Source organism: Macaca mulatta, chromosome 3 (assembly GCF_049350105.2).
Source record: "Macaca mulatta isolate MMU2019108-1 chromosome 3, T2T-MMU8v2.0, whole genome shotgun sequence".
In the NCBI taxonomy this organism is placed as follows: domain Eukaryota; kingdom Metazoa; phylum Chordata; class Mammalia; order Primates; family Cercopithecidae; genus Macaca; species Macaca mulatta.
Window position 1 is genome coordinate 141,602,370 of NC_133408.1, and position 27,061 is coordinate 141,629,430.

At 36.9% G+C, this 27,061-nt stretch overlaps 1 protein-coding gene across 12 annotated transcripts in view; it reads right to left on the reverse strand.

Annotated features, from left to right (window-relative positions):
* PHTF2 (putative homeodomain transcription factor 2) overlaps positions 1-27,061 on the reverse strand; it is a 159,056-nt gene that overhangs the window by 37,770 nt on the left and 94,225 nt on the right. For 8 of the 12 annotated variants that reach the window (XM_077994534.1, XM_028844773.2, XM_015134052.3 and 5 more), the window contains 5 exons: positions 25,529-25,585; positions 18,460-18,529; positions 17,343-17,501; positions 10,015-10,180; positions 8,242-8,406 (listed from right to left, as the gene is read on the reverse strand). In XM_077994534.1, the coding sequence (XP_077850660.1) occupies positions 8,242-8,406; positions 10,015-10,100 (251 nt within the window). In that variant the 5' untranslated portion in view covers positions 10,101-10,180; positions 17,343-17,501; positions 18,460-18,529; positions 25,529-25,585. Of the gene's footprint in view, positions 1-8,241; positions 8,407-10,014; positions 10,181-17,342; positions 17,502-18,459; positions 18,530-25,201; positions 25,256-25,528; positions 25,586-27,061 lie in introns of all 12 variants that reach the window. The other 4 variants (XM_077994533.1, XM_077994528.1, XM_077994529.1 and 1 more) reach the window with 2 other exon arrangements.

A 27,061-nucleotide genomic window follows, 5' to 3' on the forward strand; every position in this document is an offset into this window, starting at 1 on the left:
GCTGAAAACATGAGCCTGGAGGCCAGCAGTCGAAGTAGAAATAGTGGCTGAAAATTTGGGAACGTGTAGAATGAATCAGACTCTACAGGGTTAAAAAAGGGTAAGGTAGGGGGGTGGGGGTAGGCCAGTAAAAGGGTCTTTGAGTCTGTAGTAACTGTTGCTTTAACCATTTTTCTAAGGAGAATGTATTCTTTCCTTAACAGGGCAGGGTAAATACTATGTGAAACCAGGAGAAAGAGTACCGGTAGCATTCATCCCAAATGATACCTTTCAGCTATCTCTCAGTTCCTCCTGTCCTTACCTCTGCTTCCTTCCAATCTTCTCTGGGTTGTTGCTCTCCCCACTATCTCCTCAAAGTTCATGTTACACTCTCAGGAGACAAGAACAGTAATTTACTAAGCTGTAGTAGGTATTTGATGCTTCTCATGAACCCTATGGAGGTAAGTTGCAAACTAAGCTGCAGTGGCAAAAGAAAAATGCTAAATGTAAGTATTATTCTCAGAGTTTACAAGCAGAGGCAGCCTGGTAGTAGCTGGTAATGAAAGCACTTGCAAGAATATCAATGGAGTGGGACAGCAAGAGCAGCCCAGTGATAGTCAATAATGGAAGCCCATTTAGGATAATATTAGAGAAGAGTACCAGATGCAGCCTGGCAGGGTTAGAAGTTGACCTATATAAAGGCGACAATTGGAATAAGTAAACATATTGAGGATAATGGGAATCAAATCTTTCTCACTGATAGAGAAAGAAGATATAAAAAGAAGAAGAGGCCGGGCGCGGTGGCTCATGTCTGTAAACCCAGCACTTTGGGAGGCCAAGACGGGTGGATCACAAGGTCAGGAGATTGAGACCATCCTGGCTAACACTGTGAAACCCCATCTCTACTAAAAAAACTACGAAAAAATTAGCCGGGCGTGGTAGCGGGCACCTGTAGTCCCAGCTACTCGGGAGGCTGAGGCAGGAGAATGGCGTGAACCCAGGAGGCAGAGCTTGCAGTGAGCCGAGATCGCGCCACTGCACTCCAGCCTGGGTGACAGAGTGAGACTCCGTCTCAAAAAAAAAAAAAAAAACAAAAAACAAAAAAAGGGAGAGATAGAATGAACCCTGCAGGACTGTATTTGAATTGGAGCTATCAATGCAAATTGATGGTGTATAATACATCTAGATAGCTATAGAAATAAATATAATTGTAAAGGGCCAAATATACATTTTCTAGCTCTGCTCATTGAAAAGGTCTGGGGTTAACAACACCCCAGTTGCAACAAGCACATCTTGAACTCAGATTTTGGTTTCTATATACTACTCTTCTTGAAAAAATAGTTGATTCCAGGCTGGGACAGAGGAAATACAAGTTGAATCCAAAACATTTTGTTGTGCCAGAAAGTAAGGAAATGCTCAAAGACTGATACAGATATGTCAGAAAGCAAGGTTAATTGCTCAAAGGGGTTCTATGGCCAAAATTAGGTCAATCTGATCATCAAAATAAATAATGACAGTAAAAAATTGAATAAAATAGAAATCTAGGAGTAAATAAATAAAGGAAAACTTCTCTTTAAAGCAGAATGCCAACTAATAAATGTAGAAGGAATGATAGAGTTAGAAAAATAACCACTTGGAAATCATAATAATAATTAGGGCAAGAATAATCTATAGATGCTAAAGCTAGAAGGTGAAAGCAGCATAATAACTGGGTCATGGCCAGGCCTCCACATCCACAGGTTCCATATTTGTGGATTTAACCAACCTCAAATTGAAAATGTAGTTAGGCTTACTATGCTTGCACCTGTACTGAACAGGTACAGACATTTTTTTCGTCATTATTTCCTAAGCAATACAGTATAATAATGATTTACATAACATTTATACTGTTATTAGGTATTAAAAGAGGATTTAAAGTAAATGAGAGGATATGCATGGGCTATATGCAAATATTATACCATTCATACACAAGACTTGAGCATCCTCAGAGGCTGGTATCTTGTGGGGGTGTGGGGGTGGTGGTGGGTGGGGGTATCCCAGAACTAATCTCCCATGGATACCAAGAAACAACTGTGATTTTGTTTGTTTTGTTTTTAAGAGAGACAGGGTCTCACTCTGTCTCCTAGGCTGGAGTATAATTGGCAAGAGAGCTAAATTCCAATTACTGCAGGCAAAGAGGGTCAAAAACTGTGGCTGCTCCAGGCAGGTTTAGTTTCACCACTGATTGCTATATGACTCATGTTGGCATTAATAAACAAAAGTAACTACCTCAAAGGACAGTATTGATAAAATTTATCAAAAGGAACACAGGTTACTGAGACTCAGATGTTTAAGTAATTCCTCCTGTTGCCTTGTTTTAGGGAATAAAAATACAGTAAAGGCAGTGGGGATGAGAGATTTATTTAAAAAACAAATATTGTAAAATTCTACTTACATTTTTAAAAGGGAAATTAATTCTATTTAACTTTAAAACATGCACAAAAATAAACAGGATGCAAGAAAAATTGCATTTTGATTTTAAAATAAACATATATACTAAAATCACCATCCCTCATCAAAAATGGAAAGCAGAAAGTAGCGAGTATTATGAATTAAAGTATTACTGTACAGGAAGAAATATTTTTTAGTATTACACACACACACACACAAATCTACCTTCTGACATTTACAATTCATGCATATAATACTCATTTCATAAAACTAGTTAACGCTATTTTCTTAGATCAACCCAAATACCACAAATCAAAGGCACCTGGAAGCAAGGTTAGTAGTATCTTGAAAACAGGAGACATACATCTCTATACTGCTTTTATTTCTTCCATGATAGAAGCAGTATTTCCTAGACATGCACAGTGCACCCTTGGCAACACCCTCAGCAAGGAAAAAGCCCTAGAAGCTTGGAACCGTTGAAAAGAACCCTGGCCTGAGAGTGGTGGCCTCCTGGCTCTGCTGTTATTAGTGATTACAGTGTTATGAAGAATAAATTAAGATGAAATCAGTGAAAATGTTTATTTGTAAATTGCAAATATTGTAGTAATGTATTAGCTTACTCCTAGATTTTGAAAAACTGTCTACCAAATTGAGCATAAAAATAATGAGAAAACAAGCCGGGCCTGGTGGCTCATGCCTGTAATCCCAGCACTTTGGGAGGATGAGGCGGGCGGATCATGAGGTCAAGAGATCAAGACCATCCTGGCCAACATGGTGAAACCCCTTCTCTTTTAAAAAATACAAAAATTAGCTGAGCATGGTGGTACGTGCCTGTAGTCCCAGCTGCTTGGGAGGCTGAGGCAGGAGAATTGCTTGAACCCGGGAGGTGGAGGTTGCAGTGAGCTGAGATCACACCACTGCATTCTAGCCTGGCGACAGAGCAAGACTCCATCTCAAAAAAATTAAAAAATAAAAAATAATAATGGCCAGGCACGGTGGCTCACGCCTGTAATCCCAGCATTTTGGGAGGCCAAGGCAGGAGGATCACAAAGTCAAGAGATCAAGACCATCCTGGCCAATATGGTGAAACCCCATCTCTACTAAAAATACAAAAATGAGCTGGGCGTGGTGGAGTGCGCCTGTAGTCCCAGCTACTCGGGAGGCTGAGGCAGGAGAATTGCTTGAACCCGGGAGGCAGAGGTTGCAGTGAGCCGAGATTGTGCCACTGCACTCCAGCCTGGCGACAGAGCGAGACTCCATCAACCCCTCTCCAACAACAAAAAAAATACTACTACTACTACTACTACTAATAATAATAATAATGAGAAAACAGCTTATATTTAGAAGACAGCTCAGTCAGAATCTCAGTTTAATGTGGATCCGATATAACTCTAGCCCAAACCAAAGAAAGCTGTGATTTAATACTACCAGAAAATGTCAAATTTCTGGTAGGTTTTTCAGAATGTTGAAAATTGATTACAGACTTTCATTTGCCATTTTGAGAATCCCTAAGAGTCTGAGGGATGTTAGAAACAACAAGACTGATTTTCTGTATCTTTTCTGACTCTATCATTCCATGATTCTCTGAGAAAAAAAATCACAAATTTAATTCTGTTCTGGGTGTTAAAGAAGCTTGCAGGGGTAACTTAAGGGCTTTTCCTAGGAATATCTTTCTATGCTGAGGGGGAAGGACCTCCAAGAAGGCCCAGCAATCCAGACTTAGTCATTCAGCCAGTCAGTGAACCATCATAAAGTTGCCGCTCTCCTCCATCACTGTGCCTTAGCTGCTCACTCTCCTATTCTTAGCTTCTTGAGTTTAGCTTAGTTTCTATGACCTTATCAGATTTCTGAGAACTACTCTTCTTGTAAAAACATTGCATATCCAACTCCCTGTCTAAATTCACTTCAAGACCCAACTGAAATGTGAAGCCTTCCTGACTCTACTTGGCAGAGATCATTGTACCCTCCTTTGTTCTCCTAGGATATTCTGTTTGCATTTGTAACACTGTATTTCAGTGGTTTATATGTGATTTTCCTCCACCAGCTTATGAGCTTCAGCATTGTCCTCCCAGCATGTGACTCAATGCAGGGCTTAGGATGGTACTTCTCAGATATTCTTTTTTTTTTCTTTTTTTGAGACAGAGTCTAGCTCTGTCGCCCAGGCTGGAGTGCAGTGGTGCCATCTTGACTCACTGCAACCTCCGCCTCCCGGGTTCAAGTGATTCTCCTGCCTCAGCCTCCCAAGTAGCTGGGATTATAGGCACATGCCACTATGCCCTGCTAATTTTTTGTATTTTAATTTGATCTGGTGATTTAGAGACAGATAATCAGAATAAAACTAGATCACATGTTAACTAATATGCCTGACTGACCTACCTTTAAGATTCCTGTCACATTTAGCCTTAGTATTTACTGTTTTTAACACTAAAGTGAAAATTAAAGATTTAATGAAGCTGGGTGTGGTGGCTCACACCTGAAATCTCAACACTTTGGGAGGTTAAGGTGGGAGAATTGCTTGAGCCCATGAGTTTCAGACCAGCCTAGGCAACATAGTGAGAGGTGTAATTCCTGTTTGCTGTTTTTCAGCGATATTGTCACAGTGAAATGAATCTTAGAGGACATGAAAGGAAAGAAAGAAAACTTAGGATTCATGGGACTTCTGAAGTACTATGCTGAACGACACACAATCAAGATGTAATTCATCCTATTCAATCTCTTTAGTAGAAAATATAATTTAATATATTAAACTACATTAAATTATAGTAATAAATTATAATATCAAATATATATTTAATATTAATATAATTAAATTATTAATATGATTAAATTAAATATAAATATTAATATAATAATTAAATTATATTAATTAAGATAACAATTCATTGAAATTAAAGTACTAAATCCTTAGGAAATACAATTGATTTGTATCTTTTTTTTTTTTGAGACAGAGTCTTGCTCTGTTACCCAGGTTGGAATGCAGTGGCACGATCTCACTACAACCTCCATCACCTGGGTTCAAGCAATTCTCCTGCCTTGGCCTCTCAAATAGCTGCAATTATAGGCACCCACTAGCACACCCGGCTAATTTTTGTATTTTTAGCACAGATGGGGTTTCACCATGTTGGCCAGATTGGTCTTGAACTCCTGACCTCAGGTGATACACCCGCCTCGGCCTCACAGAGTGCTGGGATTACAAGCGTGAGCCACCGTGGTCAGCCTCTATATCTTTTTAAATTGATACTTTCTTAGACTTTGTCAGGTTCATAAAGGTTTATTAAAGTAATTCCCAATTTTTCAAATGAGAAATACTATGTCATTTCAAAAATAATAGTTTTATCTTCAGAATAAAATGTACTTAGAGATGACAAATAGTACCTTTCCAACTTATAAATACAGGGTTTTAAAATAGTGGTTCTCTTAGTTGGGCATGGTGGCGAATGCCTAGAGTCCCAGCTACTTGAGAGTCTTAAGTGGGAGAATCACCTGAGCCTGGGAGGTTGAGGCTTCAGTGAGCCATGATCATGCCACTGCACTCCACCCAGGACTACAGGAGTGAGACCCTGTCTCAAAAAAAAAAAAAAAAAAAAAAAAAAAAAAAAGGGTGGTTCTCTCAGTGTGCGCAGTGAGATAGGTTAAAAAATATATATATATACAAAAATAGAATAGTGGTCCTCATCCTAACATCTAGAAAACCATCAAGATACCATACACAAAGCTTAGATATCTATGTTGTTATTAATTTATTTTCCTATCAGTTATGTTAATAGAGATAACGGAAGTATCCAGCTTTTCAATTTATCATCAGAAACAATTTCGTTAAGTCTTAGTTGATAAGTTGGTAAGTGTTTAGTTGATAAGTGCTTAGTTTAACCACTTCCTGTCTTAACAAAGTCTGAAAGAAGAAAATATCATCAAGATCTCTGAACTCAGCTTAGGACTTCTAAAATTAACATTTCTCTTAAGATCTTCTTGTACCTAATATTTTTAAAAGTCTCATTCATATGCTGGCAAACCAGCCCCCAAATCAGATAAACACAGTACATCTTTAAAAATATTTAGACGTACAGCTGTCATGATTAAAGAGAATAAATCCAGAGTGAGTTAGCCACGACAATGGACAGCCACTGAAATGGCAGTCAAGATCATGGTCATGCTGCTGCCCAACAGGAGGAATATTTAAGTCTCTATTTCATTTGATAAGAGAAATATAGTAAACTTCCAAAGGTATCAACCTACCAGTTTTAGGGAGACTGAATACTACACATAATATCAGTTGTAGACAATCAAAACAAATGAATGATTCCCAAAAAGTGAAATATATCCACTATGCTATTTATAACTGCTTATCTGGAAATGCTCAAGAAACTGACTTTGCAGTGACTAAATTGCTGCATGCCAATGTTAGAAAAGGGAGCTATATTACATCCAAGTTAGTTATGTGTAAAACATTTTTTTAAAAAAAGACTAAAGAAGAGAGAGATATAGACAGAATTCAACCCGTTAAAAAACGAAAACAAAACATACTGTCTCTGGAAGAAGAATAGGTGATTGGAATAGAAAGAGTTATCACTCAATGCCATGTTACTGTAAACTATTAAAATATGGAAAACTTTCCCAAAAATTACAATCAACGAAAATATGCCCAGGATATAACTGCTTAGTTCTACAATGCATGATAAACTTTATCCTAAGAGCACAATCACAAATTGATGAAATATGGTATTAGTGAAAGAGTTAACAAAGTGACAGAATAGTTATTTGCAGTATCCCTTTTCTTGATTAATTTAGTACCTTTCATCAGTTACACTCAATATTTTGATTACAGCTTTTTAACTTTTTCACATTTATTATAGGTATATATAAACTAGTAATATAACCCTTAAATGTTTTGAATATTCAAAATAATAATAATACAGGCTTGAGTTAGGTTTAATTTTTTTTAATGTTTGCTATAATTATATTTTCCTATTTGTTAGGTCTTCATTGATGGTACGACTATACAAATTATACAAAAAGCTATTTTTGTATATTTGTATACAAAAAGTCATTTTTACATAGTAAAAAAATGCACATGGTACACTGTACAAAAGTAGAATTACATACTATAATATACATTTTATTAACTTAAATAACAATGCCTATATGTTTTATTTCAGATAATTGTGGATAATTGAGGCAAGAACTTAGAAAAAAAATTATACAATTCACATGACATTTTAATACAGCCAATTCTGACCTAAAACGGTGATAAAAATAAATTAACCAATTAATACAAGTAAAATAGAACTTGAAATATATAAAAGAAACCAAAATCAAGAAATCCTGGCCGGGTTCCGTGGCTCACACCTGTAATCCCAGCACTTTGGGAGGCCGAGGTCTGGTCAACATGGTGAAACCCCATCTCTACTAAAAATACAAAACATTAGCCAGGCATGGTGGCGAATGCCTGTAATCCCAACTACTCGGGTGGCTGGGGCAGGAGAATCACCTGAACCCGGAAGGTAGGGGTTGCAGTGAGCTGAGATCATGCCACTGCACTCCAGCCTGGGCAACAGTGCCAGACTCCATCCCCCACCCCCCAAAAAAAAAAAAAAAAGAGAAATCCTAGCTAAATATGCTTTGGTATATTCATTCTCATATAGATGTATTTATACATGACCCAAATAAACTTTATGGTGTCTATTTTTCCATTATCTATACTATTATAATTTATCAAAATTCATAATGAGGCTGTCACATTTAAAGTAATTAATACTCATTACCTGAGATTGAAGTGCCAGAAAAGGGATAGTGCTATCTCTACACCATATAAAGCCTTAAATAAATACAAACCCTGATAAAAAGAAAGCAGCATGCCAGAGATCTCTGAAGACAGCGCCAACGCTGTGAGAGGTGCTTGTACCGTGGCTCTGAACTGCTCCCTCTTGTGTGTTATCTGTGGTACTAGAACCATCTCCTTCCCTATGTACTTCCAAATGGGCTGCTTTTCTTAATTTCCTTCGTCAGAAGAGATTAAGAATGGAAGGCAGCTTTAATATTTTAATAACCACTTTCTCAGTAGTACAATCAAAAATTTGGAAACCATAAACACAGGAACTTTACTTAATACATAATAAAATTTAGATTTACTAGATAAAATTTAATCCAAATATCATGATGCATAGTCAAGACCAATTTCTAGAAATGTTAAGGTATTGGTCCTTGCTTATATTGGCAGGTCAGTGGACAGAAGGTTGTAAGGATTGCATTGGACGAATATTTACAAAAGCATTTCTTCCCTATTTGAATGCCACTTATCTGCAGGTGAAGAAAGAAGAAAATTTAGATCGGAGAGAATTATAATCTAATTTATCAACATTGCTATTTATCTAATGTAGGTATTATCTTTTAACAATGAGATGGGCTTAAATCTCAGCACCCAAAAACTACAAATTTCACAATCTCTTAGCAATGATATTCAAAAGAGGACCTGCTCCAAAAGAGCCTTAAAACAAACTCCAGTGTGCTGAGTGGCCAGTGAGACACGCTATGTTTACTGAATCAAGGGTAATATTAAACGGATTCAAACAGAATTTAGTGGCGGGGTATGGTGGCTCATGCCTGTAATCCCAGCACCTTGGGAGGCCGAGGTGGGAGGATGGCTTGAGCCCAAGAGTTCAGACTAGCCTGGACAATAAGGTGAGACCCTGTCTCTACAAAAAATAGGCCAGGCACGGTGGCTCACGCCTGTAATTCCAGCACTTTGGGAGGCCAAGGCGGGTGGATCACAGGTCAGGAGACCAAGACCATCCTGGCTAACACAGTGAAACCCCATCTCTACTAAAAAAATACAAAAAATTAGCCGGGCATGGTGGCAGGCGCCTGTAGTCCCAGCTACTCAGGAGGCTGAGGCAGGAGAATGGCGTGAACCTGGAAGGCAGTGCTTACAGTGAGCAGAGATCGCACCACTGTACTCCAGCCTGGGATAGAGCGAGACTCTGTCTCAAAAAAATAAATAAATAAAATAAATAAATAAATAAATAAACAAAATAAAAAATAAAAGAACTAGTCAGGTGGGGTGGCATACACCTGTAGTCCCAGCTACTCAGGAGGATGGGGTGAGAGGATCACTTGAGCCCAGGAGGTCCAAGCTGCAGTGAGCTGGACTCCAGCCTAGGTGACGGAGATAGTGAGACCCTGCCTCAAAAAAAAAAAAAAACAGAAAAAAACAAAACAAAACAGCATTTAGTAAATACAATTTAGCTGAAATTTTTTCTAGGTTTTTGTTTTTGCCAAAGCATCTTAGAAATACAAGATTTTATAAGTAGTAGGAATTATTAACAATCTAGCTAACATATATTGTCTACATAGATATTAAGTGACTAGAAATGAGCTTCAAGAAAAAAAGAAACAAACAAACAAAAACACAGGCATATGGTCTTAAAATGGCCTTGAAGCAAACATAGAAACTAAATCATTTGGTAATTGATTCTGAAGCTCAGTGGTTTTTTTGAAAGAGCAACCTTACAAGATAAGATTTTAGTCTATGAAGATAAGAGGAGTCAAGAACAATTGTGGATTCAAATTACATCAATGTACAAAAAGATTACTTTTTAAAAACAGTACCTTCTTCTTTTACCCCCTGTACTTAGAGGAGGTTTGGGCGTCCTTGTGGAAACAATCTGGCAGTGCACAGTTCCCAGGAGCAGCATCAGCCATATCGGCCCAATCACCTCTGTCAGAGGTATGCTGTGTGGGCTAGAAGTGGAGCAGAATAATACTATTGCGGCAACTACAAAAAGGGAAAGAAAATACGCTTAATTATAGATCTGACAGTCACCTCTTCAAAACTCTTAAAATTGTTTTTACATTATTTTTTGCCAAAATATTTTTCTAAATTTAAATGAGTTTAAAGTATTACTACAGACAAGCTCTTTCAGACTGTTTTATTGTCTGCCACAGCCTAACCATGGTATTTAGTAATAAACTCTTGGAACAAGACAACACCCAACATAGTCTCTAAAGTACACCTCAACGCTGCAATGTAAATCAGATGCATATGAATCTAAGGACATTTCTAAGTAACATCACAATCAGAGAACCACCCTAACCTCAAGTACATTATTTGTTTTACAAATAAGGAAATCTTATGATAAGTGTATATAATACAGCTATAAAGAGCTTCTTATTAATAGAGGTCTATCTCCTTAGAATTAATAACACATTTACTTAGGCATAGTTTCCAGAGAAACCACTAAACACCCATCAATGCTAACCATTACTACATGAAGGGAAATCTTGTTTTTGCCTATACAGCATCCCTTAGACTTTCTGGATATAAACTGTCTTTACCTTTGTCTCCCTCCTTTATCCATCATCACATATTCTTATTTCTCCCACCACAGGGATAGACATGTAATCTAGGCTTGTCACAGTCTTAGTAAGTCTGAATACAAAAGTTCATAAAAAGATGGGCAAGTGACCTAAGCAGGGCCAATCAGTCTTTTTCAGGGACTAATATAGGTGCTTCAAGACCTTTCTCCTAGATCACAAACACTAAAGACTATGAAAAAATGAAATTGCTAGGGGCCACCTTAACCACCACTTAGAAAGAGCCAACCTAAGAATGTGACCAGCAAGACCAGAGTCAACAGCAAAAAGAAGATATTATCTGAGCCTCTCAATCCAGCCATGCCTGAATCCACGGCCAGGGAGTACCTAAAATAAAATGTAAATATTAGAAGATTTTTGGTTATTTTCTTAAGTGTGATCACTGTAATGTGGTTATATGTGCTTACTTTGAAGAGATGCATATTGATGTATTCAGGGGTAAAATGTCTCAATGTATATAATTTACTTAACAAAATAAGTAAACATCCCAAAATGTTAATCATTGGTAAATTAAAGAGATGGGTATTTGGGTGTTTAGGGTGACCATATAATTTACCATCTAAACCAAGACACTTTTGAGAGTGAAAGGCACCAGGACAACATGAGTAAACTTGGGGTTGGACAATCCCAGCCAAACTGGGACAAATGGCCACCCCAGCTGTTGTACTATTCTATCTAGTTTCCTGGGGTTTTTTTTAGTTTTTATGATAAACAGTAAAAATAACGACCAAAAAAACCAACTTCTTGCAAAAGCTAGTTTGCATTTAGTTTCTGCCACCTGCAATTCAAAGAATCCTGGTCTAACATACCAAAAGCTTAAAACATCACTTAATCTGCTAATATACTTAAAGAGTATCATGAAAACAAATTGCAGCTGTATATAACTGTAAGTAATAAGGTTCCTTAAAAAGAAAAAAACAAAAAAATTTAAAATGTCAATCATCTTTATGAATTACCCTGGAATTTAACCCAAATTCTCTAGTTCTTCCATAACAGTCTAGAATTTTGAAAAGCAGAGTCTTTTTTGTTTTTAGTATGAATTCTAATGTGACTTTTATCAAGTCTTTAATATTTTTGAGCCTTGGTTTAATCTTCTGTATATCTACATAGTACACAGCATACATATACATATAGTAGTACACAGGCACTATAATAGGTTTTAGGTGAGGTAATGCATGCAAAACATTTTGAAAAGTTGCTTATACACAGTAAATGTATACTGAACATTGGGAATAACAGCTTTTTTTTTTTTTTTAGCCACCATTAACTAATTTTTTTTTGGAGATGAAGTCTCGCTCTGTCGCCCAGGCTGGCGTGCAGTGGCGTGATCTCGGCACATTGCAGGCTCCGCCTCCCAGGTTCACGCCATTCTCCTGCCTCAGCCTCCCGAGTAGCTGGCACTACAGGCGTCTGCCACCATGCCCAGCTAATTTTTTGTATTTTTAGTAGAGACAGGGTTTCACCATGCCATTAACTCTAATTTTAAAAGGGGCAAATACAAATGCTTACTTAAGAAGTTCAGAGTTTCAGACACAAAGGAGAATATCTTTTAAAACTTTAGGTTTTATATAGTTATTTATCTGAACTCTTTCAGCTCTGTGATCATCATTCTCTGTAATCCTAGGTCTGGGAGCATACAAATTATATTTTCTGTATATCTTAACAGGAAGTTATTACATATTGTGAAATTCTGATGACAAGCCTTTAGAAAAAGAGGGAGGAGCTACTTTCTTCCTCTCTTTTTCCTTTTTTCTTCTGGCTGTATCTCTCCTAAAAGTGATTATGTCCCTCCCATGGTGTCAGTTCATGAGACAGTGGCTTTTCCTCCATGACTCTGGTATCACTTCTCCTTTTTGTTTTCCTCTCAAGTGAAGGTTTAGAAGATACATGGAGAGCCGGGTGTGGTTGCTCCTGCCTGTAAACCCAGCACTTTGGAAGGCTGAGGTGGGCAGAACACGAGGTCAGGAGTTTGAGGCCTGGTCAATACGGAGAAACTCCATCTCTACTAAAAACACAAAAATTAGTTGGGCGTGGTGGCACACGCCTGTAGTCCCAGCTACTCGGGAGGCTGAGGCATAAGAATCGCTTGAACCTGGGAGGTGGAGGTTGCAGTGAACCAAGATCATGCCACTGCACTCAGCCTGGACGACAGAGCGAGACTCTGTCTCAAAAAAAAAAAAAAAAGAAGAAGAAGAAGATATACGGAGAAAACATTCACTTATTTTTTATAATGCTGAATTATACTTTTTGAGCATTTAATGAAGTCCTACAAACTAGACAGTGCTGCTAGAGATTTCTGCTGGGGATCAACTAAGACAGAATGTTGCTGGGCACAAACATTTCCACGGCAGGACTTCACGTACTGGGCAAGTGGAACTCTAGGAGCAGGCTGGATGCAATGGCTCAACATCTGTAACCCCAGTACTTTGACAGGCTGAGGCAGGCGGACTGCTTTAGCCCAGGAGTTTGAGACCAGCCTGGGCAACAATGCGAAACCCTGTCTCTACAAAAAAAATTCAAAAATTAGCTGGGACTGGCGGGGGAACCTGTAGTTCCAGCTATGGAGGTGGAGGTAGGAGGAATTATCAAGCCTTGGAGGTCGAGGCTGCAATGAGCCATGACTGTGCCGCCGCACTCCAGCCTGAGCAACAGAGAGAAACCATGGTGGCTGATACCTGTAATCCCAGCACTTTAAGAGAGTGAGGTGGGAGGATTACTTGAGGTCAGGAGTTCAAGACCAACCTGGGCAACATATTAAGACCCCATCTCTACAAAAATAAAAATAAAAAGAATTAGCTGGGCATGGTGGCGTGCTCCTATAGTCCTAGCTAGTTGGGAGGCTGAGGTTGGAGGATAGCTTGTGCCTGGGAGTTCAAGGCTGCAGTGAACTATGATCACATCATTGCACTCCAGCCTGAGCAACAGAGCAAGAAGACCCTGTGTCTAAAAAATAGAATGGAATAGAATATTATCTTCCATTTTTAGGACTGTTAATCTTTAAGATTCAGTGGCAATTAGGCAATGGAGAAAAAAAGACAAGACACAGTCTCTGCTCCCTATCCCTTGGTTTAGACGAGGGGTACCCAATCTTCTGGCTTCCCTGGGCCTCACTGCAAGAAGAATTGTCTGGGGCTAACATTAATGATAGCTAACATAAAATACACTAACACTAATGATAGCTGATAAGCTTTAACAAAATAAATTTTAAAAATTCTCATAAGGTTTTAAGAAAGTTTATGAACCTAGGTTGGGCCACATTCAAAGCCATCCTGGGCTGCATGTGGCCTATGGGCCATTGGTTGGACAGGTTTGGTTTAGAGGAAAAAAGAGACATATAAAGAAACAATGAAAATACCTGTTATGAACCGAACTGTGCTCCTTTCATCCTCCCCACACAAATGTACATGCTGAATGAAGCCCTAACCCACTATGTGACTACATTTGGCGACAGGGCCTATAAGGAGGTAGTAAACGTTAAAAAATTCGTAAGAGTAAGGCCTTAAACTGATATGACTCTTGTCCTTATATGAAGAGGCAGAGATACCAGAGTATTCTCTCTCTCCACTCACACACACAAGAAAGGCCCTGTGAAGACACAGCAAGAAGGTGGACATCTACGAGTCAGAGGCCTCATCAGACACCAACTCTGATATTGCCTCACTCTTGCACTTCCATCCCTCAGAATGGTGAGAAAATAAATTTCTGTTGTATAAGCCACCCAATCTGTGGTATTTTGTGATGGTAGCCCAAGGTGACTAATATAATACTTATGATTAACTGCTATAATACACATAAAAAAGATACATAACTACATTGGGGAGTGACGAAAGGGTTCTCAAAGAAAGTGCTGTCTGATGTCTAATCTAAGTTTGAGAGAACACAGAGGATTGACTAAACAAAAGGGAAAAGGGCTACCCCACGCAAAGGGAGTGGCATGTCTGAAGACACATAGGCAAAAAAGCATGGAATGTTTAAGAAACAGCAAAGAGCTAGTTTAGCCTGGTTAGGGTGGGATAGAAATTCAAGGAGGGATTTGAAAACTCAGATTGCATCTTGAAAGCAGTAACTAGTGAAGTAATTTAGACCTTAAGCAGCTGGTTTGAATTAGTCATTTAATAGGTAAATGGACAGAAAGTAGATGATATAAGGTTTCCTGGCAGTAATCTTGGCAAGAAACTAGGCAACCAAGACATGGAGAAGTGGGGATAGAGCTGAGAATAAATAGTTGAGATACTTAAAAAGCAAGTAATTGAAGTAAAAAACTATACATCATTATATAAAACCAAATCTGACTGCATTTGATTCTTTCTGCCTTCCTTTTTCTTTGAGACAGAGTCTTGCTGTGTGGCCCAGGCTGGAGTGCAGTGGCGCGATCTTGGCTCACTGCAAGCTCCGCCTCCCGGGCTCACGCCATTCTCCTGCCTCAGCCTCCCCAGAAGCTGGGACTACAGGTGCCCGCCACCACGCCCGGCTAATTTTTTTGTATTTTTAGTAGAGATGGGGTTTCACCGTGTTCGCCAAGATGGTCTTGATCTCCTGACCTCGTGATCCGCCCACCTCGGCCTCCCAAAGTGCTGGGATTACAGGCATGAGCCACTGTGCCCGGCTCTTTCTGCCTTTCAAGAAGTGGGAACAAGAATGACGACATAACTCAGAGCACTGTAGCACCCTGCTTTTACACAGGTTGCTGCAATGAAGATAGACATACAGTGGTTTTCAAAGCTAATGGCAGCCTGTCGAGGGTCCTTAGAGTCACATCATGACTTTGGTACTGGCTGTGTGACTTTAAGAAAGTTAAGTCATTTCTCTAAGCTTTACTAGGAGAATGTTTAGTAGTGTTCATCAAAAGGGCCTTATGATTAAACTTGGGTTCTGAACTTAAAAATATCTAATTTAATGCCCAATCTAACCTGTGTTCCCTATTTAACTTAGAGGAACCAGTAGTAAATTTCAGACACAATATAATTATACAATGTCAGTGAACTTTTAGTTACATTGGAAACTTGTTTGTCGTGGAATACTAGAAAGTAGCAATATTTTGAAAAGCACAATGCACTGTGATGTACAATCAATGGTACTGAATTACTCTAATAAGCTATCGCAGTTTCTGACCACATTCAAATAAAGTTTTCTCCTCTAGGTAAGCCAGAAAACCTTGAAGATAACTACACTTAAATTAAGTTCTCTTAAGTCCTTTTGAGAAGCAAACAAGAAAATGATAAAAATTATGATCACTGTAACTAGAGAATATTGATAAGCAAATATGTTCACTTCAGCAGTAATTATAATAGCAAAAAATAGCAATCAGCTTAACTGCCCAATACTGATGTAGGACAAGATACTTTCTAGTAACTAAGAAGTTATATTTACAAAGACTCTGATACTTATTATGACATTAGGTAAAAAAAATATGTAGATGTTCACAAAAATAATCTCAACTATTAAAAAGTATTATAAACTTAAAGGCAAGATGATGGGTAGTTTTTTTTTTCTTTAGCTTTTTCTACATTTTCCAAATGTTCTGCCATGAAAATATTATTATATCTTTAATCAGAAAACACACACATTCTAATAACAACCACAAAATCATCACAGTCCACACCCTTTTATGTATATAAGATGTAACTTGGCTTAGAAGAAACAACTTTATCTAAATAAAAGTCTGCAGTTTTTATTATATTTTTATTTATTTAAAATTATCTCTTAGAATCTGTTGATAAAACAAATTTAAATAATCATTCAGGACTGTAATCATGGGGTTTTTTTTCTAATAACATTAAAAAGACTGAAAGGACATCAACCAAATGAAAATAACTGCTTTGTTCACGTGATGGAATATGAATAGTTTCTTCATTAGTTTCTAAATGCTCTACAGTGTTACACATGTTGTGTTATATACTGCTGCTAAGACTATGCAGTAGAATGTTGTGTTAGGAGGCACCATAAGAGCTGTTAAGTGTGTGGTTCTGGGATCAGAATGCTTAGACTTGAACCTGGACTCTACCATACTTGATGACTACGTGGCTTTGGGCCCTTAAGTCGTTCAGGTCCCACGACTATAAGTGAAGCGTAATAACAGTCCCTATACTTCACTGAGTTGATGTGAGAATTAAATGAGAATCTAGAAAGCACCTAGCAGAGTGCATGGTATACAGAATTTTGATAAAGTACAAGGACAGCTCAGATCACAGTGGTAAAAGGCACAGAAAAAAGAAACTATACTTAAGGCAGGAATAATAAACTTGTATAGGTTGTATTTTTAAAAGACTGGTATGTATGTATGTGTGGAAGAAGCATTTTGATGAGGTTTTTTTTTCTAATTTTAAAAAATCTTCTCAATTTCTATTTTTCTTTAACCATCTACAGATTCAAATATTCATAAAATTATATTGGAAAATAACTTTGTTTTCTCAAATATTTTTAATGCCAAATCAATTATGTGCCTTTATTAACATACTTATACATCATACTCAGTAGTAGTTAGCATATGTTTAAAACAAAGCCTTATTAAACCTGACAATATAACATTCTGAAAGGTGAAAGCAAAAATCACTTAATTATACCTTGAAGAAGATAAAGGACAAGAAGCCAGAAAAAAATGACCTTTGATGTTACTTGTAACCACCACCGGAAGAAAAAGGGGAAAAATACAACTCGAACGATTCCCTTTCTGGTCAGGGAAGTCCAAGGACTTTCAGGCTTTGCCTTTGCAAATGCAGACCCTGAAAAAAGTAAAATAGGACAACAGTATATTTACATATTATTCTTTAATTTCTTTAAAGAAAAAAATTTCAATGTTTGAAAAACATGACCACATAATTTTATTCTGTATTATACTATGAGTGAGAAATGTCCAATTTATAGATACTTTAAATATTTTGAAAAAAACATTTTTTGAAATAACGGAATTTATCCCACATATTTTATAAATACAGAATGATATTCAAATGTCAGTTCTAGTTAGCAATTACAAATTACCACTTTAATTGTCTTTTTGTTTTTGAGACAGGATCTCACTCTGCTGCCCAGGGTGGTATCAAACTCCTGGGTTCAAGAGATCCTTCTGCCTCAGCTTCCCAAGGTGCTGGGATTATAGGTGTGAGCCATTGTACCTGGTCCCATTCTCTCTTTTTAATACTATTCTTGTCTTCATCAAGGTTCACAATGTTTTTATTTCTAAAAAGATAGACAGACAGATACATATCTGACATAGTTTGGAATATTTGTCCCTGTCCAAATCTGACGTTGAATTGTAATCTCCAATGCTGGAGGCAGGGCCTAGTGGGAGGTGTATGGGTGATAAGGGTGAATCCCTCATGGCTTGAGACTGTCCTCGAGATAGTGTGTGAGTTCTCAGGAGATCTGGTGATTTAAAAGTATATGGCACCTCCCCGCTACCACTGTCTGGCTCCTGCTCTGGCCATGTGATGTGCCTGGTCCTGCTTGCCTTCTGCCATGGGTAAAGCTTCCCGCACCAGAAGCAGGTGCTGGTGCTGTGCTTTCCGTACAGCCTGCAGAACCATGAGCCAATTAAGCCTCTTTTCTTATAAATTACCCAATCTCAAGTATTTCTTTATAGCAATGCAAAACAGCCTAATACAATATTTAAACCAATTTTGAATTCTGTTTCTTCCAGAACAATGTCTACTTGTAGTAAGCATTTATTTATCCAAGACTCACCTCTTACAAGATCAACATCTATGAGGTCTGGTTTCACATGTGCTGTTTTCTTTGGTTTATTCCTTAGCCCCTATAATATATCAAAAAAGTATTGGAATTGTGTATATACTTAAATCTAGAACAGGAGAAAATCAATTTCTGAAAATTTCAATTTAAAATAAAATTGTTAATAGTACCGACAAAATGTAACACATTATGCATTTGTTACAAATGGAACACAATTACAGTATTGTAATAAATTTTATTATTGTTCAAAAAGATATATTTAGAGATGTGTATAACATGCCAGGCCGGTTTATTAACAGTAAAATTCTAATACAAATACTATTACTACCAAGCAAATTTAGGTGTACAGCTTTAGGTGTAGAGGGAACTGCATTGGCCCCATATTGGCATTTGGAGAGTGTTGAGGCTAGCTAGGGGAGCAGCAACCCTGAAGGAACCTCAAGGTGTGGTGCTGTAGGCATTATTTCAGAAAGCAGTAAATCACACAGCTGAGGACCAGAAAGGATGCAGACTTCTCAGCAGATGCCAATCAGCTGAGAGCCAGGCAGGACGATGCACTACTCAAGGATGATGGTTGCCATTATGTTCACATGTCAACCCCTCATCAGACCATAAATGCCACCTCATCACCTCAGAATGTAGACACCACAACCAGGAAGGGGGGAGGGAGAGGCAGTTGTCATAAACTGAATTCATTTAAACATGAAATTATTGAACACTGAGTAAAATTAAGTTTCTGCTATCAGTATATAGAGTGGAGTGGGGGAAGTAGATCAAAACTATTGGGAAAAAAAAACCTATAACAAAATTAATTATTACTTAAGACTAGAATGTTAAGAATTGGAAGAGCTAACAAAAATAAAAACAAAAAAGAGAAAACAAACAAAAAACAAAAAGAATTGCAAGAGCTTAAGCTAAACTCTTCAGGAGCCAAGTACTGCAAGACGACACATATGTTTAGATGATTTGTTTTTTATTCATTCAATTAAGCAAGTAACTGTGCAGTAAATCCTGTCTCTGGTCCTAATCCAAGTAACAATGACACCCCCCAACAAAGTAAAAATCTGATTAAGTATTCTGTTTGCATCTAAAACAAAGAAGAGAACCATATTTGAGGTCAGAATTAACTGAGGTGTCTAAACCAAAAATGTGACCTGAAACCAAGATGTAATTAATCTTTGAATCCCTTCAAATAGTTCTGTCTGAAGTTGCAAACCACCCAGAGATACAAAAAACAAAAATGAAGGAGAAAGGGTAAAAGTTAAAGAAATAGCAATGACAATTTTATATATAGTGGACCCTCATATTCTCAGATTCCACAATTGCAAACACACCTACTTGGTAACATTTCTTTGTACCCCCAAATCAATGTTCACGGTGCTTTTGCCCTAATTTGCAGGCATGCATGGAGTAGAAAAAAAAAAAAAATTGAGTCACCCAACGTGCATGTTCCCAGCTGAGGTCAAACAAGGTGATGCTTTAACCTTCCTGTTTCAGCTCTGATTACTGTAAACAGTGTCCTTTGTTGTGTTTTTCACATTTTTGTGCTTTTTGTTGGCAATCCTGTTGTTCAAGATGGCCCTCAAGTATAAGTATAGTGCTTAAAACACTGCCTCGTGTTCCTAAGTGCAAGAAGGCTGTGATGTGCCTTATAGAGAAAATGTGTTAGATAACCTCTGTTCACCCAGGCACAGTGGCTCACACCTTTAATCCCAGCACTTTGCGGGGGCCAAGGTGGGCGGATCACTTGAGGCCAGGAGTTTGAGACCAGCCTGGCCAGCATGGTGAAACTCCATCTCTACTAAAAATGCAAAAAATTAGCTGGCCATGGTGGCACTTGCCTGTAATCCCAGCAACTTGAGGAGGCTGAAGCACAGAGAACTGTTTGAACGCAGGGGTTGGAGGTTGCCATAAACCAAGGTCATGCCATTGCACTCCAGCCTGGCGACAAAGCAAGACTCTGTCCCAAAAAATATAAAGTAAAAACTAAAAACTAAAAAAATAAATATAACCTCTGTTAAGGTATGATTTACAGTGCTGTTAGCCATGAACTGTTAATGAATCAAAAATATATATTAAATAAGGTGTCTTTAAACAGAAATACACATAAAACAAGGTACTTCCCCAGGCAGCAATGGTTCAGTATTCACTCATTCAGTGTTCATGGGTGACTTCATAGAATATAGCTACCCCAAATAATGAGTATGGGCTGTATCTGTACATTATTTCTGATTTTACTGTCACTATAGAGTGGCTGACGGATTAGAAATCATTCCTAAGATTTTGCATACTGGAGAGGCAACAGTAATAATATATATTTAAACAAAAATTCATTAATAAAGCACTATTTGGATTTGGTATTAAGTTTATTACAGTAAGATTTTACCTTTATTACTGTAAAAATATTTGAAAATAGTAACACATTTTAATTTACTTGTTTTTTATAAATTGCATCCCTAACAACTTGAAAGTAACCTTATTGCCAATGTCTTCCAACTAATCTGAATCTTTATTGCTGTATACCTAAAATTTTTATCAAGAGTGTTTTAAGAACTAAGAGTCCCTATAGGAGAAACAGTAAGTTTTCTTGATTTGTGCAAATATTGTTTTTCAACATGCTTCTTCTAATCAACCTTGTTCATATGGGGTTCATTTCCAATTTTGTATTCTATTAAAATATATTTATTTTGAGCTATATTGTAGAGCTATACCCTAATAGCCAGTTTCAATAAAATTTTCCCCCTAAGGTAGCTTATCAAGATAATTTAAAGGTTTAAAAAAAAAAACAAAAAAAACAGAAGGCCAGGTAAGGTGGTTCACACCTGTAATCCCAGCACTTTGAGAAGCTGAGGTGGGCAGGATCACCTGAGGTCAGGAGTTCAAGACCAGCCTAGCCAACATGGTGAAACCCCATCTCCACTAAAAATACAAAACTTAGTCAGGTGTGGTAGCGGGCACCTGTAATACCAGCTACTTGGGAGGCTGAGGCAGAAGAATCGCTTGAACCCGGAAGGCAGAGGATGCAGTGAGCTGAGATCAAATCTACAATTATTTTATTCACAAAAATAAAAGAAAGCATCAAGATACAAACATTCATTAAGTCTGATTTTAATTAAGTAGATATTTTACACTGGAAAATTTTCAACTGGCTTTGGATAAACCACATTCACACAAAGTAGCATAGCTTTCAGTACTGTTTGAACTGTTAAACAGTTTAAATGAACAAATAAAAAATGAAAAGTTTTTTTTAAAAAAAGAATGAGATTTTTAAAACTACTAATTTATGTACAAACTAGAAAGTAGAAACAAGCAGCACAAATGCAATTAATACCAATAACAAAAAAATTTTATTAAATATAATTTAAACTCTTATAATATATTCCTATAGTGAAATGACTCAAACACAGTAGTATAAAGTTTTTTATTAAAAAAAAAATTCTCTAAGTACACAGATAATGTTGGGCCAAAAAAAAAGAAAGAAAGAAATGGGCTGTTTAAGTTTAGAAAGTGCTTCTGTTATCTAGACGTCTGTGTATTATTAATATTTAGACTCCATCAAAGTACATAAACAGTTTCATTTTCTAGAAATCTTGTTTAGTTCCCCCATCCCCCTTTTTCTCTGTAATGACTTTATAAGCTTTTTGGTGAAGCTTTAAAAGTCTAGTAGATAGTAAAACAGGAAAAACTTCCAAATTTACTTTTAAATTTTGGTCAAGGTAATCAGAAAAAACAAAGTTTTTAGTTATAATTTCTAAAATAGTTATGAAAAAATAATTTGCAATTTACAAAAGATTTTACGCTTTAGCAATATCAACTCTGGGTCTTTAATTGAAAAATAAACATTTCAAAAAATATATTTTCATGTCTTTGATTTCTCTAGTAGCTGCTCACTGCTTTGACAACTAATGAAAGAATCAATTACATGGGACAAACTCAATACATTTGGTACACTGTTCTCTAAACAACAGGTAGAGTGTTTTTTTTTTAATCGAATATTAACATTAATACACCACAGTTATGTACCTCTCTAACTTCCTTAGAATAAATACAAAATTATTTTACACTATAATTTACCTTCATTAGAACGCTTAGTAAGAATGAAATGTGCTTTTAGGCTTGTTAACAAATTGATCCTTTTAATTAAAAATAACAAGAGTAGGGAGGATAAGTTGATTATGTATGTATGTATGTATGTTTTTTTAGAGACAAAGTCTCACTCTGTTGCCCAGGCTGGAGTGCAGTGGTGTAATCATGGCTCACTACACCCTCAAACTCCGGGGCTCAAGTGATCCTCCTGGCTCAGCCTCTCAGGTAGGTGGGACTGCAGGTACGTCCCAGCTAATTAAGAAGAATAATTTTCTTTTTTAGAGATAGTGTCTCACTTTGTTGCCCAAGCTGGTCTTAACTCCTGGACTCAAGCAATCCTCCCACCTTGGCCTCCTCAAGTGTTGGTATTTCAGGTGTGAGCCAGATAAAACTGATTAATGGGTAGAGTGCATATTATTCAAGTGATGGATACTCCAAAAGTTCTGACTTGACTACTACACAAGCTATGCATGTAACAAAATTGCACATGTACTCCATGACTTTGTACAAACAAAAAGGAAAAAATAAATAAAAGTCTATAATTCAGTGGTTCTAAGTACATCCATAATATTGTGCAACCATTACCACTATCCAGTTTTAGAAATTTTTTATCACCCCAAAAGGAAAAAAAAAATAACGAGAACAAGTTTTCTTTAATTTTGTCTTATTTTTATCTTTATTTTTAAAGACTAGTGAAGTGCAATAGTGGGAAAGAGTGAAACAAGGAATTCATCTGATCTGTAGCTGACTGTGAACAATCGAGATAACTTGCTACCTTCAGACCTGCCAAAAGAGCAAGTTTTTAGGTTTTTAATTCTTCAATTACTATTACAAGGTATTATCTTTAAAGGGAGACATACTTCAGAAAGAAGCTGTAGGTCCTAACTTTCCCTAAGATCATCCTGTTAGTAGCACCAAGTAGTAACTAATATAATCCTTCTTCACCCTAATCTCTATTTAGGATTTACAACAGTTCTTTTTAAAAAGAGGAGATTACATAAGTAATGCAGTAGTTTGTGAACAGCTCCCAAAAACTAAAAAAAAATTATTTATATATTTTTTTTCTGAGGCTTTTAAATTCCAAATGTGTCAACCTGATAACATAACCTTTCAAGGTACTTAATATCTCCTGTCCAACGAGTTAAAGGCTTTCTAACTGTCAGAGAGAATAAAAGGTATTATGGCATCTTACTAGACCTCTCTGCTGCTCTTTATTTGCTTGACTATCCCAACTCTTCTTCATACTCTCTCCATACTATTTTCTCATAGATCTCCTCCTTTTCTTTCCTTCTTTACTTGCATCTCTTTATTTACCTACCCATTAAATGTTAGTTATTTCCCAATGCTCTGTTCTCAGCCCTTTTCTTTCATCATTCAACAGAAATCTACTCATTCCTATGGCTATATCTATATAATGTTTTATATACATATGTATGTATCACATACAAACACATACCTATACATATTCACTTTATAAACTGAGAACTCTTAAATGTCCCTCCCAAGTACCAAATAGATATTTCTATAACAAAATTCTAAATGTGCTCTTCTTCCAGTATTTCCTATCATCCTTAGTGCCGCCTGAGTACATTTGTTAAAATATAAGCTTCTGCTTAAAAATCTTCCAATATCTCCCCTGTTGTTTTCCAGATTATGTCTAAACTCTTCGGCAAGCCACTCAAGCCCCTTCATAATCTGACTTCCATTTTCTAGTTTTAATCCTACTGACACTCCTCTCCTTCCTCTATCCAACCTTTTACCAAATCAAACCACTTGAGGAGCCCTGCCTCAGTCATGTTTCTTCCACTCTTTACATATATTTCCATCTGCTCTTCATCTGTCTGAAATGTCTTCCTTAAGTTAATGAACCGCTTCCTCTTTGAAATCTTTCCCAGCCTCTCCAGGCTTGTCTCCCTTCTCACTCTCCTATAGAGTTTTAGACATGCCTCTCTTAAAGGAATTTATCTCACGTGTAATTATGTATCTCCCCTACAAAACTATAATCCATTTTATCTTTCTGTCCCATGACTTAATCCTATATTTAACACACACCACAACTTTGTTAAACGTATTAATCCTTCCTCAAAAGTTTAGAGATTATCATTGCCAAATGGGAAAGAACCTTGCTCTTTATTACAAGTGACTAAGTAGTCTAAACATTAACAAATTTTTGGACCGATTTTTAGTAACTCTAGAGACTGGTTTTCAATCTAATGTAAACCTTTCTGTACAAAACAGAAAATGTCAAGTAACTAAAGTAATATTGTCTGTGCCCAGATTAAATTTAGCTCGTGCAGAAACACACTGATTAGTATCTATGCAAATGAAAAATATAAATCTTATTATCAATAAAGAGTGCTGAGAAACAATAAATTCAGTTGAAAAACAGTTTTCATGCTAGCGAGGTAATCTATGAGAATATTTTATCAGCATAAGAGATGTGATTACATGTTCAGGAAGAAAATGCCTACTACGAAAACATTTTAATTAGTGCTTTACTGTCCTAAATTCTTTTTTTAAATGACCAACTTTTCAGTGACTCTTTCTGAGTCCAAGTCAATCTGTTAGTAGCACCAAAAAGCAGATCTCAATTAAGCAGAGCAGCATTTGCACAGGATCACTCAGGCGGGAAAAATCCTGAAACACTTACCAGTTTAATAAACTGTACAGAGCAATGACAGCATCAAAAGGGAGGAAAAGCAAACTAGAAGTATAAGGTGACAAGTGAAAGGGGAAAAAAGCTGACAAAAAAAATAGTCATTAGAAATTCAATTTTAAAAGAACAGAAAGATGATAAAAAGAAAAAACCACCATTAGAAGTAAATGTGACTATGGTAAATAAAGCTTACTCCTTTCTTTAAAAACTTCAATAGAATAGTAATTTATATCTTAAAAGTACATGAAAAAAACACTACAGAAAATGTAATTAATAATTCATAGAACTATGTTTCAAAATAAACAAAATGAAACTCATTACCTTGATTTCTCTCTGTTCAACAGATTTTTCCCATATTTGTTGATCATATGCTCCAATCTATGAAAAGAAGACAACACTACATTAAATGATGATTGCTAGTACCCATCAGATAGGTATAACTCTGCTTGAAATATAAGCAACTCAGTATTCATTCAGCACAGATTAGATTTAGCCCTATCTCAGACTTCTCAGATCAGTATCGTATTATTGCAGTGGTTCTCAAAGTATGATTTCAGGACCAGCAGTATTAGTGTCACCTTGGAACTTGTTAGAAATGCAAACTCTCAGGCCCCATTCCAGAGTTACTGAATCAGAAATACAGGCGTGAGGCCCCAAAACCTATGTTTTAAAAATCCCTCTTGAATAGAGAGGGAACAACAGGCACTGGGGCCTACTTGAGGGAGGAGGCTCAAAGGAGGGAGAGGTTCAGAAAAAAAAAACAAAAAACTATCAGGTACTATGCTCAGTACCCAGGTGACGAAATAACCTCTATACCAAACCCCCAAGTCATGAGTTCACCTATATAACAAACCTGGACATGTATCCCTGAACCTAAAATAAAAATTAAAAAACTTTTTAAAATCCCTCCTGATGATTCTGATGTTGAAAACCACCACCCTAGGGAATCCTTAATTGTAAATAAACACAATTGCTACAGCTCTGTTACATTTGGGGAAAAACTTCCAAGTGATAAATTCTTTATGGCATTATTTTTAAAGAAGAAAAGTACTAATATTCAATACAATTACAAATTTATAAACATGCAGACCACAATTACCACTTAAAGTTTAAACTGGAAAACAAAGTTGTGAAATGACTGAAGACACAGGAAATAATTATGAAGCAGAATTTCTTATGGCTTCTATTTTTATTTATTCTTAGATGCTGGAAAGTTCTCTGAACTAAACCTCCAACAGGGCAGGATGACCAAATCATTCTTTATTGTTCCCACCCAAGTTATTTCCTATTAGCTCCTACTGTTTCCAGTTTCCACTTAATTCCCCATATCCAAAAGGACACTGAAATGGGTCAACACCATACAATTGTGACTAGGAGTTTTCATTATTTGCATTAATTGAAAATTAGAATCCTAATAAATTAAAAATATTTCAGATAACTACACTTAAGAGACTAGAGACAGAAAATGACCAAAGATAGACAAAGATATTATAAGAAAATACAGAAAGAAAGAGTATTTTCTGACTCACAACATAATTTACCCTAAAGTCCTTTAATCTATACATTATTTTTTAAATCTCAATTTCAAGAACTGAGAAAATGAGAACACCAGAATGGTTTAAACGTAGAGGTAGAATAAAATAACTTAAGTGACTCGATAAGAGCCTTTAATGTCTGTTATTCTTTTTTTTTGAGATGAGTCTCATTCTGTCGCCCAGGCTGGAGTGCAGTGGCACGATCTCGGTTCACTGCAACCTCCGCCTCCTGGGTTCAAGTGATTCTCCTGCCTCAGCCTCCCGAGTAGCTGGGACTACAGGTGTGTGCCACCACACCCGGCTAACTTTTTCTATTTTT